Source organism: Adiantum capillus-veneris, chromosome 2, assembly GCF_014529385.1.
Source record: "Adiantum capillus-veneris isolate H3 chromosome 2, ASM1452938v2, whole genome shotgun sequence".
In the NCBI taxonomy this organism is placed as follows: Eukaryota; Viridiplantae; Streptophyta; class Polypodiopsida; order Polypodiales; family Pteridaceae; genus Adiantum; species Adiantum capillus-veneris.
Window position 1 is genome coordinate 155,413,630 of NC_140932.1, and position 20,959 is coordinate 155,434,588.

Below are 20,959 nucleotides of genomic sequence, written 5' to 3' on the forward strand. Positions count from 1 at the left end.
CCTAAATCTAATTTAACGTAAGTCTACATCTAACCTAATCTTTAACGTCTTTTGGGATAGTTTCCTACGACGTTAAAACTCTCTTCTTCTTGTGTGTGTGTGTGGGTAAACCTAAATCAACCTAAGTCTAATATAATATAACATAAATCTAAATCTAACGTAAATTATGTTATATTAAAAACAAAGAACTAAACTAACAGGGATTATAAGAACCTTAAAACTGATTTAACACATAATTTTTCACATAACTCGGCAAGAGTTGGCATTCTCATCACTAAAGATGTGAGAGTTAACTTCCGGCGGTGACACTGCCTCATCTCCATCCACATCTGACGACAGCAATAAGCCCTTTAGACCGTTCTTGCTCTTGTTACTAACTTTGAAGTTGCTGTTGAATGACTAGAGGTTGTCTAGATGGTCATTGTGTCGGGGATGTAGTGACTCTTGCCGCCCTGAAGATCCACCTTCTTCCCTATCTTCTGAAGACATTTCACCAGTACTTTTGGATCGACGGAGCCCACCATGAGTGAAGGCAGCAATACCCTATATTCCATTGAGGGCTTTCTTCACCCGCTTCATGCAGGCATCGCAGTCTATGGAGACCTAAATCTAATCTAATATAACGTAAATCTAAATCTAGCGTAAATAAACCTAAATCTAATCTAATTTAACTTAAATAAACCTAAATCTAAATCTAGCGTAAATAAACCTAAATCTAATCTAATTTAACTTAAATAAACCTAAATCTAATTTAACGTCAGTCTACATCTAACCTAATCTTTAACGTCTTTTAGGATAGTTTCCTACGACGTTATAACTCTCTTCTTCTTGTGTGTGTGCGCGTGTGTGGATGTGTGTGCCAATAAAAAGAGATAAATGGTATAACCTTTCTATCACCCATGCCAAGTATGATAGATTGGTTATGCCATTTCCCTCTTGAATAATAGGTCTTGAGTTCAACTCCTCGTCGGCTAGATCTTTAGGTCTTTTAATTTTAATTAGTTTCCTACGACGTTAAATTAGTTTCTCTCTCTTTCTCTCTCAATGTGTGTGCGTTTTTTTGGATCGTATGCATGTTTTCTCTCTCTTTTCCTCTCTCAATGTGTGCGTTTTTTGTTTATGCATGTTCTCTCTCTCTTTTCCTCTCTCAATGCGTGCGTTCTTTGTTTATGCATGCTCTCTCTCTCTCTCTCTCTCTCTCTCTCAAAAACACTGTGTGTGTGTGTGTATGTGTGTGTGTGTGAGAGAGAGAGAGAGAGGGAGAGAGAAAGAGGGGAAGGGAACATGAGAGTGAGGAGAGGGAAGGAGCATACCTGGCTCTCCTTCCTCTCCTCGTGTGTGTGTGTGTGTGTGGAGAAGAAAAAGAGAGAGAGAGAGAGAGAGAGAGAGAGAGAGAGAGAGAGAGAGAGGGAGAGCGTTACCTGCTCCTTGCTTGAGGGCGTCGAAAAACTCAGATCTGAGATCTGAGATCTGAGATCTGAGTTTTTGGGCGCGCTCTGTTATTTTTTTAGCCCAGCCGGCGTCGCTATGAGCGTCGCAAATTTCTTTGTAAATTTGCGACGCTCATAGCGACGTCGGGAATTTTTTTTTGAGCGTCGCTGTGTGAGCGTCGCTAATATGAATAGCCTCTTGTAGTGTAGGTCTAACATAGCGGAATTGCCAAGGGCTACCTCCTTTCGGACTTCTTATGGCTCAATAATGGTAAAGCCGTAGGCAAGTCTAAGAAGACTCCATTATTAAGTCCCGAGGTGTGCACCATCCCCCACATAGTGGGCTTAACAAAACCGATATTAGATCCCAGTTCCACTTACTCTATTATAATTAACAACATCAACCATTTATAGGCTACTTAAGGACCTCTCTTATTAAGCAAGAAAAGAGAAACCAAATGCTCTGATACCAATGTAATGGAATTTACCTTAATATGTGAGAGTAGCGGAATTTAATGAGAGTACTTTCAAGAAATGATTTTGTGAGCATAGCGGGTTGACATAATTGAAGATAGCAACATAATCATAGCAACTAGTTAACTTGGCATAGACAATACTTTTGCAAGAGAGAGAGTTTAGAGAACATGACAACAGTTGAGGACCGGATTTATGTGGAGCCGGTCCCCCCTCCAATAGGCATTTGTATTATGATTTCTCCCATAAAGAGAGACTTGTTACAATACAGTCTTTGTGTTCCTTGTGACCTAGGTGATGCCATGAAGATGGAAGGCTTCATGCATCACAAACATAACATAAACTTGAAGAAAGCTTTAACTATCCCAAGCCTCAGTCCCAAGACCTCAAACACCTTCGAAGGTGGAGAGAGCTAGCAGGGAATGAGGGTAGGGAAGAGGAAGAAGAAACATTTCGTAGGAGAAAGAATTAGTTCCTCACTTATCATACTCTTATTGCTAGCATACATAATAGCATAGTAATGAAGAAGAAGGAGATGGCAAGCTTAAGCATTGAAGCATGGCTCTTGGTTGGATTTGCACTCCATAGCCAAGAGTGTTGGTGTAGGCTCTCAACCTCTACTTGCTTGGAGAAGGAGAGGGAGCTCTTGCACTTTGCATAGTACACAATGAGAGTGTTTGTGAGTGTGTGTGGGTGAGTATACCCCCTAAGCACCCCCCTAGCTTGCTTGGGTCGACCCCCCCTTGTAGCTCATGCTTGAAGCTCATTGGACCCCTCCAGGCCTAGCCAATCACAAGCAGGAGCCATTACAAGCAACATGGGTAGCCTTGGGACAAGTGTCCCCCTTTCCCCTTTGAGAGAGAGGACTTGATAAATGCAAAAACAATTAGATAATTCAAGTAATTTATCATTGGACCCCTTTGAAGCCTAGCCAATAGGCTTCAAGCAACACATGAAGGTAACATGGGTAGGGACCTGACATGTGTCCTTGCTGCCTCTTCAAGCTGGGGCTTCCCTTGTGAGTGTGAGTGTGTGTTCTCTCTCTAATCCCTAGGAAAAGGGCTCGCCCCCCCTCTTGTAGGGATGCTTTTGACTTTAGGAGCTCAAGCACCTTAGTCATCAAGCATGACAAAGCACTTGGACTAGGGGGTGTTCCCACAAGCATCTCAGGCAAGCATCTCAAGGCACCTCAAGCACCTTAATCATGTAGCAAGTCAAGCACCTCAAGCATGGAGTAAGTCAAGCACCTCAAGCACCTTAATCAAGCACCTCAAGCAGGACAAACACCTCAAGCACGACAAGCACCTCAAGTAGGTCAAGCACCTCGAGCTTGGGCCGGGTTCCCACCTCAAGCTCAGCCCTAGCTTACCTAAGGTCAAAGGACTTTTACACACATTATTGGAGGTCTTCAATGAAGCTAACCCTAAGGTCTTATGCTCCATTGGTTAGCCTTGCTCTTGATAGACCATCTCCCATTTGGGCCCCTTTACTATTGGCCCCGTGTTGAGATAGATCTATAAGCACATATCTATATCTTAACACTTGTTCCCATTTATTCTCCCACATTAAGTGATCAATTTAATATGAGAAAATCATTTGGGTTGGTTAGATATTAGATTTTATGACACAATGAATCCTAGATATGCAAAAATCTTTCAAGAAGAGATTGAAAAACTTGTGGAATGCGGATTCATATACCCTATTGAGCACTCAGAATGGGTGTCTCCAATATTGATTTTCCAAAGAAGAATAGGAAACTCAGAGTGTGCGTGGATCTCAAGAAGGTCAATGCCGCCACTAGGAGGGACCATTATCCCTTGCCATATTCAGCACATGTGCTTGAAAGAGTTGTAGGGAAGGAAGCTTATAGCTTTTTATATGGGTACTCTGGCTACAATTAAATCACAATTGCGCTGGAGGACCAAGCTAAAACAGCCTTTATAACCGAATTTGGAGTGTTCGCATTTCGTGTTATGGCTTTTGGATTAACCAATGCCCTTGCTACCTTTCAAAGATTAATAAACACTGCTTTTAGAGAATATTTGAGGGAGTTTTGTGAAGCTTTCTTAGATGACCTTTATCTTTATTCCTTTTGGAAAGAATATCTATCATGCTGATGAAGAGTGTTTGAGAAGTGTAGATTGTATCGCATCTCCTTAAACCCTTTCAAATGCCAATTTTGGGTTAAACATGGAGTCATTTTAGGGCATATAGTGTCCAAAAATGGGATTTCCATAGATGAGAGCAAAATCAAAGCCATTGCTGAATTGCTACCACCTACAAACTAAAAAGGAGTCCAAAGGTTCATGGGCCATATTGGTTATTACCGACGGTTTATTTTAAACTTTATCGAGATAGCTCATCCTTTGTACAAGCTTCTTATTGAGTTCCAATGGACTGCGGAGTGTGACCATGCTTATGAGTCATTGAAAAAAACCTTGACTAGCACTCCTATTCTACGAGTGCCCGATTGGAATGTAATTTTTCATGTGTATATTGATGCATCAAACTTTGCTATTGGGTGTGTTCTAACTCAACTAGGAGAACATAAACTAGACTACCCCATTAGTTTTGCAAGTCGTCAATTGAATGATGCCGAGAGAAACTACACCACTATAGAGCGAGAAGGTTTACGTATGATTTACGCAGTGAAGAAATTTCGCTACTACCTTCTGGCCAACAAGTTTATGTTCTGTGTTGATCATCAAGCCTTGTTGTATCTAGTAAATAAACCTTGTTCCACGGAAAGAATTACACGATGGTTGTTAATTCTCCTTGAGTTTGATTTTACCATTGTGGTGAGACCTCGTAAAAGACATGTCATGGCGGATCATTTGTCTCGCATACCCAATGGTGAAGCCCCTACTGGAGTCGATGATGAGTTGCCTGATACTTCTCTATTCCTAGTCAAAACCATACCTGAATGGAGTGAGAAGATTGTGAACTTTCTAGTTAATGGTTTTCCACCCAAAGAGCTTCGTAAAGACATAGCTCGAAAACTGTTAAAAAAATGTGAACCTTACTCTCTCATTGCAGGAACTCTCTACAGGCTAGGGAAGGATGATATTCTTAGACGTTGTGCCCGTGAGGATGAGTATTTATACATACTGCAAGAAGCCCACATGGGTATAGCCGGAGGACATTTCTCAGGGGAACTAACAGCTAGAAAGGTGTTGCAATCAAGCTATTGGTGGCCTACCTTATTCAAGGATGTATCACTTTTTGCAAAAGGATGTGATGAATGCCAACGTTACAAGATCACAACGAAATGATAGGATACCCTTACATCCTGTTAAAGTGACTCAACCATTTGAAAAATGGGGTTTGGACTTTGTAGGCCCAATTAGTCTGGTAGCTCATAGCGCTCAATCTCGATATATTATCGTTGCCACTGGCTATGTGACAAAGTGGGCGGAAGCCAGGGCGACACGTAAGGCCGATGCAATGATCAACTACCAAGTTTCTCTTAGAAAACATTATTACAAGATTTGGTTGTCCCTTTGAGATTGTTAGTGACAATGGTACTCATTTTATAAATGGAGTAATAAAAGAACTCACTACCAACTTTATGATAGCTCACCATAAGTCCACACCTTATTATCCACAAGCAAATGGCCAAGCTGAGAGCACCAACAAGATCTTAATCTCTATCTTGACCAAAACGGTGGAAGCTCATCGCACAGATTGGGATTTAAAGCTTACATCAGTTCTATGGGCTTATTGTACTGCGTACAAAGTTGCCATTAACTGCACACCATTCAAGATGGTGTATGGCCAAGAAGCGGTTATGCCATGGGAGTTTGTGGTTCCTAGTCTTCGAGTAGATTCTCAAGAAGGCTAGGATGGTAACCCCTTAGTTGAGCGATTATATATCCTTGAAAGGCTAGATGAAGAGAGGCAATTAACTGTGCAAAATGCACTTGTGGAGAAAGATAGGAGGAAGAAATGGTTTGACCGTCATCTAAAGAACAAAGATATCAATGTTGGTGATAAAGTCCTTATGTATGGAGTGCGTAACAAAAAGAAAAAGTTGAAATATGCGGGAAAATGACCATATAGAGTATGTGAGATCACCCCACAAGGAACCATTCGTGTGGAGACTCTTGATGGAGTTGAAACCATTGGATTCCTCAATGGGAGCAAATTTAAAAGATACTACGATCCTTTAAGCCAAGAGGAGCTACGTGCCATCCATACAAAAAAGGCAGCCAAGGCACAAATAAAATTAAAGAAGATACAAGCTCAAGCTGAGGCTAAGGAGCGACAACAACGCATAAGACGAAAACGAGACGCTAACCTTGGAGTCACACATGCATTCCATGTTGAAAATGACGAGGATTGGTTGGACTCTAACACACCTCTACGATACCCTATTGAGCTAAACAGCACCTATGGAAAAGTGCTATATAACGCTTTATTGAACACGGGTGCTAAATATAATCTGCTATCATATGGGGTGTGGTGTCAGTTAGGGAAGCCACCTCTATCTGAGAGTATTATCCAAGTCAAGGGTGTCAACAAGAAAAAAACTTCGGTTTTTGGAATCTAGCACACTTCTGTCAGTTATGACAATGGGGTTGTAGCTCAAGACTTTTTGGTCATGCATGTTGGAACTATGGAGGGTCACATATAAATCTAGGATGCACGTGGATGATAGCCACCAAATGCACTATTGATTGGGGGACAGGGGGTGTCACAACAGAGAAACCAACTCTTAGCCCTGCCACTCAAGCCATACTCCCTGAGATATTGCCTCTTAAGGAAATAAAACCCAAAACATTGCATGTCCAAGAGGTTGAACCATATGTCCCCATAGCCAAAGTCTCTAGAGCTTCAACTAATGTAGCTAAAATAAAGCTTGAGACACACAAGACCCATCCCAATATAACAAAGAAAACATACAAGTGGGTCCCTAAAGCTTCTTTAGCAACCATAGCCAGTGCTAAAAGATAGGAGCTTGGTAAGAGACGTTCCATTCGCCCCAAGAAATGTAAAGAAACGTTACGTTGGATTCCTAAAAAACTATTGGAAGCCCAAGGCTACTATGAAAGAAATGATCAAATCTGGGTACCAAAACGTAAATTGTGCTCTTACTTGTCACCAGGCGCATGTGAGCTCAATCCTGTGGCTCCAAAACTGTTCCACCTAGCTCAGGGACATTAAAATCAAATGAAACTTCTTGCTCTTTGTGTAGTTCCTATACGGAAATAGAAGCTTCAACACAACCTCCACCTACCATTGTACATATCCATAAAAGCAAGAAAGAGTTTATACCTCCCGTTGTAAGTTCACCACCTACAACAATGTTGCAAATAAAATAATGGGAGAGTACTTTACCACCCTTGCAACTAGATGAAAAGCATAGGGCGGTCAAAACTATTGGTTAAAGCCTTCACCCATAACAACTTGGAACAATTGGTTTCAAAAGATGACGACATCATTCCAAAAGATATGATCTACCCAAGGAAGGGGGGATTGTTTGCTGACATCCATCATTCACTTGCTTCCCCCTCAACCTTCCTCCCTGACCTCTTAATCTCCAATCTTAGGGAATGTACATATAAAGCCTTATACTCACAAAAATAAGATAAAAAAGTAAAAGAGCAAGAGCAAGAGTCATAACACAAAATCATAAAAACACATTATGCACAAGAACACGACCCTTGTAATATTTGCACTCTAACCATCATCAATTTGCGTGTACAGATATGGCTAGTACGCTAGAGTCATCCACTCCTGTCTTGGGTGAGAGGTACCCTCGTTACTTTTCACAAATGTTCCACATGGTCTTTCCGGTGCTTGCATGTGAATGGGATTTGGTAGGTACGCTAGCATGTGAGAGGAATTTCGAGGAGTTAGAATGGTTGATACGTATCTTGACCACGGCTGACCCATACTTAGTAGAAAGCGTTTCTCCCATTGCACAAGCCTACCCTTTTGACCAAGATGACTATAGGCGTCTAGTGACCTTCTTAGTAAACATGGGTACCTATGATGAAGAAGAAGATTTACATGACTACACGGATGGCACATATGGTCTCATGGATGATGACTTTGTTTATCTTGACGACGAGGATAGGGGTTTAGCCTTAGGGTTTCCCCCCAATCTCTACAATATCCTATTCCCTTGACTCTTTAGGGGGAGTGCAAATAATTAGGTTAGGGTTCCTTATGTTTTTTTGTTGTGTTCAATAAGTGTTGGTACCTTTTTCCACTGATGTGCCTCCTAGAGGTATTCCTTGTGTTTCCTAGTGTGTACATGAGCGTGTTGTTGTTGTTAGGATTTGGACCTTCATGGAATCTTTATCTCGACTCACTCTTCAAATCAAGCGCGACCATCAACACAAACAGGTGTTTCTTGTCCATTAGCATTGCCCCTTATCTTTTTTGCATCTATGTTTGTCTGCTTTGATTGTGATTGGTAGTATAATATTTAGTACCTTTGTTTAGTACCAAACATTAAATTCAATGTAATTTTTTGTCATAATCACTTGTCTAGGTTTAAAAATCAAGCAGTCCGACTAAGCTAGTTTGACCAAGCTAGGTGTTAGAGATCTTCTCTTCATACCATGGGGAATGCCTTCCTAATTATCAATGGTTACTTAGGTTCTTAATCCGATTTAAGCAGCATTGTGTGAAATGTACTAGGGCTTTCTAGTGGGCTTAGTCCCTATTGACCTTTAGCTTAAGTATTATAAAGGGAGTTTACTAGTGTGACGAGCCTGGGGAGGTGTAACAGTGTTATATGACCCCCCAAAAGTTACAAAATCAAAATGCTGAAAACGAACAAACAAAAACAAATCAAAGTGCCACAATGTAAAATCTTAAGCTGGAAGAGAAATCTCAGCTTGATTTGGTACTTCACTCACATGTATCGCCTATGGTACTAGAGCCCTAGAGGTTCCCAACGTGGGCGCTTTTCCTTGAAAAGCAAAAAACCCAAGGCATACAAAATAAGCACACACATCAAAATTGAATCACTGTGACAAGACTTTGGGGGGTCAAAGAAAAGAAAATAAATCAGGCGATGATTTCATGAGCAATTCCTTTTATCGTAGTTTAAGTACAAGGTCTTCTAGGTATAGCCTCTAGTCAACCCTCGAACATAAAATACTTGGCTCTCGCGATTAAACAACTTAATTGACCAGAGAAAATTGAGAAGCTTACCCATGGTATTAATAGTCGATCTTTAGTGCCTTTCGATCGTTAAATTAGCAACCCCAGACTTGTTCAATTTTTTACCTTTCCAATTGTTTATGCGTTTGATTATATTGCAATTTAATGTTTATTGCTGACAAATGGTTTAGAATTTTGCTACCAATCAATTTGTCTGCCTAAAACTACATATGCTTTTTAATTGTATATGAGAATGCAATTACTGTGCCAATGTTGTTTGATTTTGCAGTGACTGAATAAGGCTAAGGACATTCATCTCAAATGCTCTTCCACCTCGAGGAACGAGCTGCAACTCAATAGCTTCCGAGGACGGAATCTACATCAGGAAGGGGGGCATGTTAACCCTCACGGCTCACGGACACCCTATCATCACCTACGACGGACGTTGTATTATTTACTTGGTAGAGTCAGGTACCGGGCTTGTCGGTCCAATAGGAAAAGGGTAAGAGTGATCGCCGATAAGAAGCGCACTCTAACTAGAACATTCAAGGGATTAATTGGCTAAGCATGGGCGTCCAAGTGTGAATGGGGCGAGCTCATATAAAGTTCAACCAAACCTAAAATTCACTCATTCTCTCATTTGTGCAATTGAAGAGTGCTCTTGCTCCATTTCCATCTTCTTCTTCTTCATCTCCTTGTGTGTGTGTGTATGCATAAGAGAGAGAGAGAGAGAGAGAGAGAGAGAGAGAGAGAGATCAGAGAGCAATCGAGCATTGCGGTGGCACGACGGCGGTGAGGCGGTTGAGCGCGGTGTAGCGACGTCTCCCTCTTCTTCGCAGCGAGGAATCCTCTACGACAAGAAGCGTAGAGCGATGAGTGACACACCAACGCCATCTTTGAGCTTACTAGTTTAGGCTTGTTGTGTGCTTGGAGCCATTTGTGGCTCGCACACAGTGTATTGGCAAGTTCCTTGCATTGACACGTGCGACATACACGCACATGCGAACATTGAGGGCTATATCTTCTTGCCGCTTTTGAGAGAGAGAGAGAGAGAGAGAGAGAGAGAGAGAGGGAGAGAGGGAGAGAGAGAGAGAGAGAGAGAGAGAGAGAGAGAGAGAGAGAGAGAGAGAGAGAGAGAGAGAGAGAGAGAGAGAGAGAGAGAGAGAGAATTAGAGATATCCGTTGGCCGAAAAAGATAGGTAGAGAGTGGAAGATAAAGAAATAGGGACATAAAGAGCAATGGTTGTAGGCGGAGCAACCATTTTGTGGTCTGCGCAATGCGGGTATGCTCCTGCTTTTGGAGAGTGCTATGAAAAAAATCTTCTTTACGTGACGTCGGCAGATGCTCCGAAATTACTTTCTACTCTCTTCTCCTTAACTTCTCTATATTTCTCTCTATCTCTCTTCCTATCTATTTCTCCCCACCAAATAGGCATTAGTTTGGACAGCTTTTAACGATACCATACCTCAGAATGGGGGTAGACATGCATGCAGAATAGAGGCAAAGTAATCCCTTGAACAAGGAGCTGTTGTGAAGAGATGCTGCGCAAGAAGCACAATAAAGAAGCTCTTCTTCATAGCACTCTTGCACTGCGCACAACACAAAACGATGGCTATATACCATAATTCTTTATCTCTACTCAAAACGATGGCTACATTACGTATATGTATATATATTTGTGTGTACACATATATTTGTTTATGCATGTATGTAGGTACTAAGTACGAAAGCATAGCACCCGAAGGTTAGACGCTTCCTCTTGGGTATAGTCCCTTATTAATCGTGGCATTGCGGTCATTGGTCCACTCTTGCATGGATTACCGCAACGTACCTTAATTGGTTTTACCACGGTTGAGATTGTGATGATATCTAAAGAGGTGCCACTTGAACTTTGGCACTACTAGCCTCTACTTAGGTCTACTAGTATGTATATGTATCTACGTGTTTGTGTGTTAATATACTTGTGTACGTATTTATAGATTAGTGAGTAAAGGGGAAAGCTAAATCTTATATTGGTTTTTGTAATGTAGATGTCAGACGAGAGACCACCTGGTGGGGAGCAGCCACCTGGCTCTTCTTTTGGTTGGTTCACATCCCAGGTGGGCTCCCACTCGAGGTGGACATCGCCTCCAATGGACCCGAGTCTTGAGTCAGTGAGAACAAGCAAAGATATAAAGAATGTTTTTGGGTAGTTAACCCTAAACCATGAGCGTCATAAGTTTATTTTTGTTATTTGCAGGCATGGCCATCCTACACCTACCCTTCTTAGGTTTCTCCACCGGTCATAGATCCAGACCTACAGCGGGCTCTCTCTTTACGAGACCAGTACCTCTGAGAGCCAGAGAATTTGTTTGGTTGCTACACTCCACAGCAGCTTGCGACCTACGGTATTTCTTTGTAGACTACACCATGGGGGAGTCAGGGAGGGACTCCTTATCTACAGAGCCTCGCACCGACGGCACCTCAATCTATATACCCTTCTTATCGTCCTACTCCTCTTCCATCGCAGGGTCCCACCTCCATCGCATCACAGGGTCCTACGCCACTCCATTCCGCTCCTGCTCCGCCAGAACACCATCGACGAACTTCCTCTAGCAGCACGCGTCGACGCTCGTCTCAAGGCAGCGAGCGCCGTGAGAGACGAAGTGGCAGCGGATCTCGTGGTTTCTCTTGTATTGGTAGTGGTAGGGGAATGAAGTATCCACTTTCAGAGCGTGCCACCCCTGACGTGGAGGACGAGGATACTGACGCACATGTCTTAGACACCCATGGGTGCTACTACAGGGTTAAATATGGCGGGGAGGTGGACTTCGACACAACACACGGCAGGGTATTTTGACGCCATCTACAAATTCTTATACATTCAACGTATAAGAACTGTTTTATAAAGTTTAGAAACCAACTGTCGAGGAGTGCTATTAGCTAGATTTCCAAATGTCTCCGATCAATGTTTTTCACAACAGTGGTTGGAGGGCTACATAAAGACATTTCTCTAAAACAAGCAGTCCAGTGTGCAGCGCGCAGCAATCAACCAGGTCAGAGATCCAGATAGGAGCTACCGCAGTGGCAACATGGCAGACGCGGAGTGGGAGTGGGCAATTCAAGAAAAGAGCGATCAAGCTGCAACGGGCTCATCATACAAAACAACAACGCGAGGCTCGCGCCAAACAAACTCCCACGCACTATGAGGACAAATATGTAAGATTGATTAAATTATAACGTCGATCTTTGATTATTAAGATTGTAGTTGATATAGATGATTTGTTTTTGTTATTACTAACTTAGAAAAATATCACTCTTTCTCGACCAACCAGAGAGATGGTCAAGTATGGGGAGGGACATACAGAATTTGATACTTAGCGATGGTTGTTCAAAAACAACCACATCTCTCGCGAGCAGTTCGATGCAGTGGTTGGATCACTACAAGCGGTAAGTTTAAACAAGTAATTTTGTATCAATTGTTTTGAGCTGTTGATAATTGTTCAATTTGGTTTGAGTTTATGTAGAGTCAAGGTGATCAAACGTATGTGCCTATGGTGGACGAAGACGAGATAGAGGAGAATTAGATAGAATAATATTTTGTCCAAACTTTCGTAAAGTCCCAATGCGACACAATGTATATACAACTATTTACTTTTTATTGTAACTTTTTAAAATAGTTGATCTTCTGCATGTTCAATTGTTAAGGTAAAGTAAATTCAATTTCAATTCTTTGGTTTTTTTTTCACTCTTCCAAAAAACAATTGATGTTTCATTGTTTTATGCAGTCAGAAATAAAGGTGTTCATTTGGGCCACTCAATTTTGGGTGGCACAATTGAATACCTTTATTTTTGAATGGGTGTGTAGTGGCAATAAGCGCGGTAATAAGAGCAGCAACTGTCGCGATAATAGTAGCGGGTATATTGTCACAACTATTACCGTGCTTATTGTTGAGAAACCGCTACCGTGTCCATAGCCGCGGTTATTACCGTTCCCGCATTTTTTCCTCTCTCTTTTTTCCTTTGTTTTTTCGCGATAATGCTAGCGGTTATAGACAACTCCTTTTATAGTGGAAGACGGCCGACCATATTATTATTTTAACAGAAAGATGTGATGATTGTGTCAAGTCTTTTTCCAAATTCAAACATGCCTTTGCATAGAGATGAAACAAAATGTTATATCCATGCCTCCAAAAGGTCATTATAATCTATGAGACCAAAAGGAGAGAGAGAGAGAGAGAGAGAGAGAGAGAGAGAATATTTTTATGAATTTGCGAAGAAAAAAGGGCTTGAGGGTAAGAGAGGCCATGCCGCCATCGTTTTACTAGTTATTTTTAATACACCAACACCGACAACAATAGTAACAACACACACACACACACACACAAGAAAAATCCACTCGGATAATTGTATACGCAAAATGTACTTTAGCTAAGTAAGCTTGGGCCATATGGTCAATGTGATTAAAAGACTCCGCCATGATGCAAATCAATATTCAAATTAATCCATCAAAGATGATCACCATATTTTAGCAATAGGCTTGTAGATATGAAATAAAGCCTGGAACTAGGGGGCAACCATTTCTTAATACCTTATCCATTAATCACGATATTGTCATACGATAAAGGTAAGGATGCAAATAGAGTGAGTGGTGGAAGGGCTTATGAGTAAAATGGTTGTAGTTTTCATAGGAAGAAGATATGGATGCAAAAAGCGTTCTAATTGTATGGAAAGGCTTAGAGTAAACTGCTTGCAATGCTTTATTTTGCCATTGTCTATGCAATAATCACACTTTCAAAATCAATTTATAGCTATACATGTCGTGCATGGTGGCTTTTATTGTTACAATTGCACAGATTTCCCCACAACTCTTCTCAGTAAGTACCTTCCAGCTCAAGAACAAGAATCACTATCACCAATGCCTTGAATGTTGTTGTAACTTGTGGCACTATGGTAAGCTACTTTCAAGCTCACTAAATCAGTAGTGCTAACCACTTCTGATTGAGCACTAACCACAATTCTTCTAAGCAAAGAAAAGCGGGTTGGGGGGGGGGGGGGGGGGGGGCGGGGGGTTGGGGTTTTGGGGCAGCTTTACACTTATAGGAAATTATGTATATCACATACATTCAAATTGTAATTAAAAGCCCCGTACTTAAGTAAGATAAATTAAAATAAAAATAATTTTATACCCGTCCTTTTGAACACACGCGGCACACTAATTACAATTTTTACAGTGCAACCCCACCCCCCAAGTCTAAGCGACTTCCAAGCTCACTAATTTGTGAAGTTGTACCGTTGCACATATTACCCCGCAACTCCTCAAAGCTACTACTATGCTAATCACTTCTAAACACTAGAGACATCACTTATGTCCCATGTGTCACTTAGCATAGGTGACATTTTGGCAAGTTGCACTCCTTTAAGCTATTTCCAAGCTCACTAATCAATGTGCTAATCACGTTTATTTCACCGTAGGTGATCGTTATTATCGACGTCATCAAAACAAGAGATATTTATATTAACAGAAGAAAGAGGACAAAATTACCACGTTATACAAACTAGAAAAGCTATTTTAAAGGATGGGGGATTGCATTACCGAAGAATGATTGAAGGCCAAGATAAGATCCTCACTAGAGAAAGTTGGGAGAAGTGTCAAGACATGGAGATTAGCCACCTGGGGTCGCAAGTCCAGGAAGGGAATATGTTCATTGCCCAATTGCAAAATGTGATTGATGCATGCCCCAATTTGCTTAATGTAACTCTTGTAGAATTACCTGGTTTTGTAATTTATAGGCCGGCTCGGCAACCTATCAATATAACTTTTGTTCCTTTCTAATACAATTCTCCGCGCTTATGGTAAAAATAAAATTAAAAAATAATCACAATTTCAAAATCAATTTATAGCTATACATGTCGTGCATGGTGGCTTTCATTGTTACAATTGCACAGATTTTCCCCACAACTCTTCAAAGTACCTTCCAACTCAAGAATCACTATCACCAATGCCTTGAATATTGTTGTGGGGTCCAGGGCTAGAAAAATGTATTTTTCCCAACGGAAGAAAATAAGGGCAAACTTTGACATTCTATCAGTTTTCAGATCAAAATTTGAAGCTTTTGCCGGTATTTACACTAAAACTTGTGTAAATTTGTCGGTTTTCTTCAAGGCAATCTCAAATCTAACCAGGATTTTTTGATTTTAGTCGGTTAAAATACATTGTACTCTGGTTCTAATCACTTCTAAACACTAGAGACATCACTTAGGTCACATGTGTCACTTAGCATCGACGACATTTTGGCAAGTTGCACTCCTTTAAGCTATTTTCGAGCTCACTAATCAATGTGCTAATCATGTTTATTTCGACGTAGGTGATCGTTATTATCAATGTCATCAAAATACAAGGAATTCTTTTCTTTTTTCAAGCAAAGCAAAAGATATTTATATTTTCAGAAGAAAGAGGACAAAATTACAACTTCAACACCTGCAGGTGATAATCGCAGCACAACGACAAAATTACAGGAATTCTAGGAAAAATCTTGGTATTGACAGATTGAATTCTAACAATTATTCAAAGAAAAGTATAAGGTATTGTTATGTTAGTATTGTGATCAAGATCAAGTAGAGATCCAAGCAATGACCATTCACTTACCCACTAGGCCTACCGTAGTTACACCAACAATATTGGAATCATGAATTTCAGCGTTATAATTTAGATTCATCCATATAGTAAATTCAGTGATTGATTAAAGGCGATAAATAACTTTTGGATGTGCGTTTTCAAGTTGCAATCAATCCGGAAAATGAAAAAGAACATGAAATACAAAAAATCCTCTTTCTTTCTATTGAAATACTAATTTCTCTCTTTTTTTTAAAAACGGGACTTCATAAATAATTTAAGCGCCTTAATGATTTTTGAAGGCCAGCTTTTTAAATAAATTTTTAAATAATTTAAAAAGAAAAAATGGAGTCTGGTTTTTCGGTTGTCCATGAGAGAGCGCGCGTGTGTGTGCGCGCGAGCGGGATGGACTAGAAAGAGGAGGGCATCATCATGGGCAGTTTCAGCATCGCCCATGACGAAGAGAAGTGGACTGCGTAGAGAGTAGCAGCAGACTCTCTCTCTCTCCCCTCTCTCTTTCTGCAACTGCATGCTCGCCGCCATTTCATAGCAGGAATACCTTGACCATCACGCTCTCTCTCTCTCTCTCTCTCTCTCTCTCTCTCTCTCTCTCTCCATCGCCGATATTGTCACCTGACTCGGCAGTTTTCTCGCCCGCTTTCCATACCCTCATCACCCCCCCGCCGTCCCCGCTCTCCTGAAGATTCGCCATCGCCTTCATCTTCTGCAGCAGCGCGGCGACCTACTCCCACGCTCTCTTTGGCCATTTGTCTCTCCCTGCCAAAACGAGCCTTCCCCCCTTCCCTTCGCGCCGCTCCCCCGCACGTTTCCATAGCTTTCTTTTCGCCATGTTTCTTGCCTATTGCCATATTCACATGTTCAGCTTTTAGCTCCGGATTTTTCTGTTACAGCTAATCTAAGAACCTCTTCGCATTCTGCAAGAATTAGCGTTGTACCTTATCTTGCTCGTTCTGAAAATTCGTATTTGCCTCCCTCCTCCTCCTCCATTTCTGCAGAATTGGCGAGTCACGTCACAACTTACAATATATCTGCAGGCTTGCGATGTCCGTTCAAGCACAATATCCTTCCAACGTTCTCGTCTCTGATCTCCGCAAGAGGTAAGGGCTGTCTCTACCGCTGCTACTCCTAGTCCTTGTCATAGCCTTCACATACTTGAATTCAGCTGTGGCTTGCTTGTGAACTCCTCAGAGCTCGGCCCGAGGCTTGGGATGGTATGGTTCACGACTTGTCCCTCCAGGATGGCGATTTGCAACTGCACAGTGCAGGTAACGAGCGATTGGGCATATTCTTCTTGCAGCAAGAGTCAAATGATCTCTATCTTTTGATTCGCAATCCAGTTGTTTGTTATTCGTGCAGGCGTTAATTTCTTGCCACAACCGGCCGTAAATGCTGGCATGTTTGCAGAAAATGGGATTCATCGCAGTTCAGTCTGTGTAAGAAAGAAGCCTCGGGAAGAAACAATATTGACGTCCAAGCACCAAACATTGGTTGCACCTTTCAATCCCGTTGATGGAGACAGATATGGTTTTATGACGACCGTGTGCAACGACAGGATAGCCGAGCTTAACCTTTCACAGCAAGCTGCCTGGGTTTACTCCTCTGGTATGCCTGCTGTTGATACCGCAAGGCTTGCCCTAACTGGCTGCACGTCTATGAGTGGTCGTGGAATTAATGCAAACACCGGAGTCCGCTCTCTGCTGGATGATTCCACAATACATCCGAATTATTACCAGCAACAGGCAGAAATCGATCAGATAATCACACATCATGTAAGCTAATTCAAGGATTGTAGGCTGCTTTAACCGTTTCTCTTAGGAGATCATTGTGCATAAGTTTTGTTAAGTTTGGAATGTTAGGAACGCTGGCAGCATACAGTCCCACGTGAGTAAAAAAGAGATGACTGATCAGCTTGTGTCTGCAGTCGTAACTGGATGTGTTTGGATTTTTCTTACATCTTTTTATCATGCATCAGAACGAGCAGCTGAAGCAAGCCTTGGAGGAGAAGAGGAGGCAGCACACAAGAGCACTCTTGGAGCTTATAGACCACAGCGAGCTATCTTGTGCCAGGGAAAGATTGGTGGAGATTGAGAAGATAAGGCACAGGAATGTAGAGCTTGAAGATTATGTGAAAAAGTTGAGTTTGGAGTCACAGGTGTGGATGAATATTGCTCAGAGCCAAGAGGCTTTAGTTACCAGTCTGAGGAGCAATTTGGAACAAGTTGTAGCGCAAAGTAATGAAAAGGCTAAAGGCAGGTTTGGAGAGAGCGATGCGGAGGATGCTGAATCTTGCATCTATGGGGCTTCCCTTGCAGTCAATGCCGTTGATCTCCAGGCACAGGAAATTAGAGAATTGAAAGAGCAGAGAAGTTGCAGGAATTGCAAGAAGGAAAGTATCTCTGTACTAATTCTACCATGCAGACATCTTTGCCTCTGTACAGATTGTGACCCAACCATTGGCAATTGTCCCGTATGCGGCACCTCCAAGGATGCTAGTGTCCGGGTCTACATGGATTAATGAATTTATTGGGTGTTAAGATAAAAAAGTTTCCAGTGAGTGTATGGCGGCATATGTCACCAAATGCAAGCAAAATTCTAAGGATTCAGGTCAACATGTGAAGATGTTTTATCATATTGAATGCTGTGGGATGGGAAATGTATGGTCTGCAGTTGACCTGCTCACATGAGTTGATTGGTTTTCTTGCAAACTCAATCATGTCAGCAGTGATTTCATTCCTCTCATCACCTCTACCACAAACTGATATGGCGGCGTTCTGATTTTTAATCCCATTTCAGTGTGGCTTAAGACAACTCTGTAGCTGTATATCCACAAAAATATTTAGTCACCAAAACTCAGTTTTTGATTCCCATATGCTCACAAATTTTTTCTGAAAATCCTTGCTAATTTCTCTGTGGTAAAGATGTGCAGTCAGCTTTTAGCAAGGCAAAAATGCTGCTTAGGACTTTTGTGCACATTTGAGACTCTAGAGTAGAATCATGGTGCCAGTACCCATACAATTTGTATGTACGTTAATGCAAATTGAGAGTCGTTCACAAAGGTCGTTTTTCTTAATAATCCTCCCTGTAGGGGCTCTAATTCTACGGCAGCTATATTGTAGGGCCTCCGAAGGAACTGGAGGATCTATTAAATGGCCGTGATTTTGGGTCACATATTTGGTACATAGGTAAATGTCATGAGTAAAATGTCGTCCTCTCTCTCTCTCTCTCTCTCACAAGATTGTGACTGAGTGAATCAGTGGTGATGTTTCATCAGCCATCGATTGTCTGCACGCTCCGGTCCAAATATATGGTTAATCACCAGCCAAGATGCAACTTGCAAATTGCGAGTCAACAGGCTACGCCGTGGCATTGAGCGCTGAATCGCTGATGCTGCTAAGCTGCTGGAGCCTCGCATGTCCTTCAAAGCAGATATGATGTGAAGTCGGACGTAGACTGACAACTGTAGACTCTAGAGTCTGACCAGGTACTGGCCACGGATAAAACTTAGAAGAGCGCAAGTTGCAACATGTAAAGAGCAGAGATTGTTTGAAGGACAAAGCTGACATTAAAGCGTGGAGTAGGAAAGCTGATATGATGATGTCGTCTCTACACACTCTCAGCTTTCCAAACAGGGTTGATTGTTTACAGCACATTGATGTACAGGCCAGGCCAGCAGCAGGACAGTTCTTGGGCTGTTTCTTAAGTACTTTTTCATTGTGCACTGCTCTACTTTCAACCTTTTGGGGTTTCGCCTCAATCTCTCCTATGGTTATTCATGAACGGATTACTGTTGTGCTTCAACACGCCGGTGTGATGCTTCAAAGTTCACGCCAGGCCGGATGCTGTGAGCATGTCCTTATGAACCTATGCTACAGAAATTGAATGCACAATCCAGTAGCTGCAATTGGGCAGCAGGTTGGTAACTTGGTGCTCAAAGTTTGGAGTCTTTCAGAAGTAAAAGCTCCATGAGTGGGTTTTCTCAGTCCTGACTCCTGTGTGCTTGGTTTCTTCCGATATGAATGACCAGAAGTAAAGGCAAGAGACGTGAGGGGCCAGCCTCCAGGGCAGCTGGTTGGGAAGTGTTCTGCCGCGTTCGCTACTAATAAAGTGGCGGTGGACAGTGAGTTGTGCGATGCAGCCTTTCCCAATAAAATAAATAATCGTCACACTATAAATATGGAAGATTCAAATTCACCCCCTGCGCCGGCTGAAGGCTGACTTGATGGCAGACAATGGCACGTTCTACAATGCCAATTGCCACGGTCCACCTCTATTTAACTGAGCACAATGTGACACAGTACTGCTATCAAACAAGCGTTTGAAGGACAAGAAGTGCATGCGGCAATCGAGGCGACAATGTTCCGATATCGGCAGTGCATGCGCTGCGCCTGTTGGTGAGACAAATGAGCAATGTTCCAAAGCAAAGGGCCCCACTAGCAGCAGCTTGTGGGCAATATGTGCATGCCCATTGGCAATTGCTAAGGCTGTTTTCTGTTTCAGCCTTTTAGTATCCGGGCATAATTAGGCCCGGCCCCCACCCAAAAAGAAGCAGGCAATTATGTGCACCCAACTAAGAGCCAGCGAGAGATTGATCATTGAACCTCAAGGCTCAGTGTGGGGCTTTCCAGACCAAGCGAAACATGATTACAAGTTGCAACATTCAGAATTGATGGGTAATTGTAAGGGAGGCAGCCCAACTAGGCAAGTTGTGAATGGTGAAAAAGTTAGGATTTAGTAGATGCGGCCACAAAATTCTGTATGGATATGGATGCGATCCATCATGAATGATGCTTCATTGGAGATACTCAATTTGGGAAAGGTCCGAATGGTTGAATGAGCACATCGAGCACTAATATGTATGATTGTCAAATTTGTCAATGAAATGTAAGATGAGTGGTATATACCACATATATATATATATATATATATATATACTATATATTTTAGGTCGTGTAGGAGAGACCCACTATCCGAAGAGTCGATTGTGACGGTAGACTCTGCTTTTGGACGAGAGTGATGATTTGCCACTGCACAAGGGCTGGATGGGGCGCTGGTGGAAGGTGGGTAAATCCAACCAGTGATTTTGCAATCGTGCGGCTATTGTCTATGATTGAATAAAACCAATAGCTATGCTATTTACTTTGTGTTGACAACAGATCGGGTGAAGAATTCGAGCAATGGAGTCCTCAAATTTATTCCAACGATGGGGAGAGATTGGGGCCAGCCGGCCAGGGCCCAAAATTTGTAAATTGTACCAGTCTCACTAGTAGTGCTTGCTTGGCCTTTTGTGCACGTCGCCATGGCATCAAAATTTTCAAATGGCTG

At 42.0% G+C, this 20,959-nt stretch overlaps 1 protein-coding gene across 3 annotated transcripts; it reads left to right on the forward strand.

Annotated features, from left to right (window-relative positions):
* Positions 1 to 16,027: 16,027 nt before the first annotated feature.
* Positions 16,028 to 20,474, forward strand: LOC147463903 (putative BOI-related E3 ubiquitin-protein ligase 2). 3 transcript variants are annotated; one of them, XR_015185495.1, is made up of 5 exons: positions 16,031 to 16,734; positions 16,826 to 16,902; positions 16,994 to 17,406; positions 17,610 to 18,819; positions 18,909 to 20,474. XR_015185495.1 is itself a non-coding variant. In XM_086491850.1 (4 exons), exons 1-4 carry the CDS (start codon positions 16,679 to 16,681, stop codon positions 18,150 to 18,152), a joined length of 1,041 nt encoding a protein of 346 aa, XP_086347976.1. In that variant the 5' UTR covers positions 16,028 to 16,678; the 3' UTR covers positions 18,153 to 20,474. The 3 variants fall into 3 exon arrangements, 2 of the variants coding, with proteins under 2 accessions (XP_086347976.1, XP_086347964.1); XM_086491850.1 differs by having other exon boundaries at positions 16,028 to 16,734; positions 17,042 to 17,406; positions 17,610 to 20,474; XM_086491838.1 differs by having other exon boundaries at positions 17,610 to 20,474.
* Positions 20,475 to 20,959: the final 485 nt, after the last annotated feature.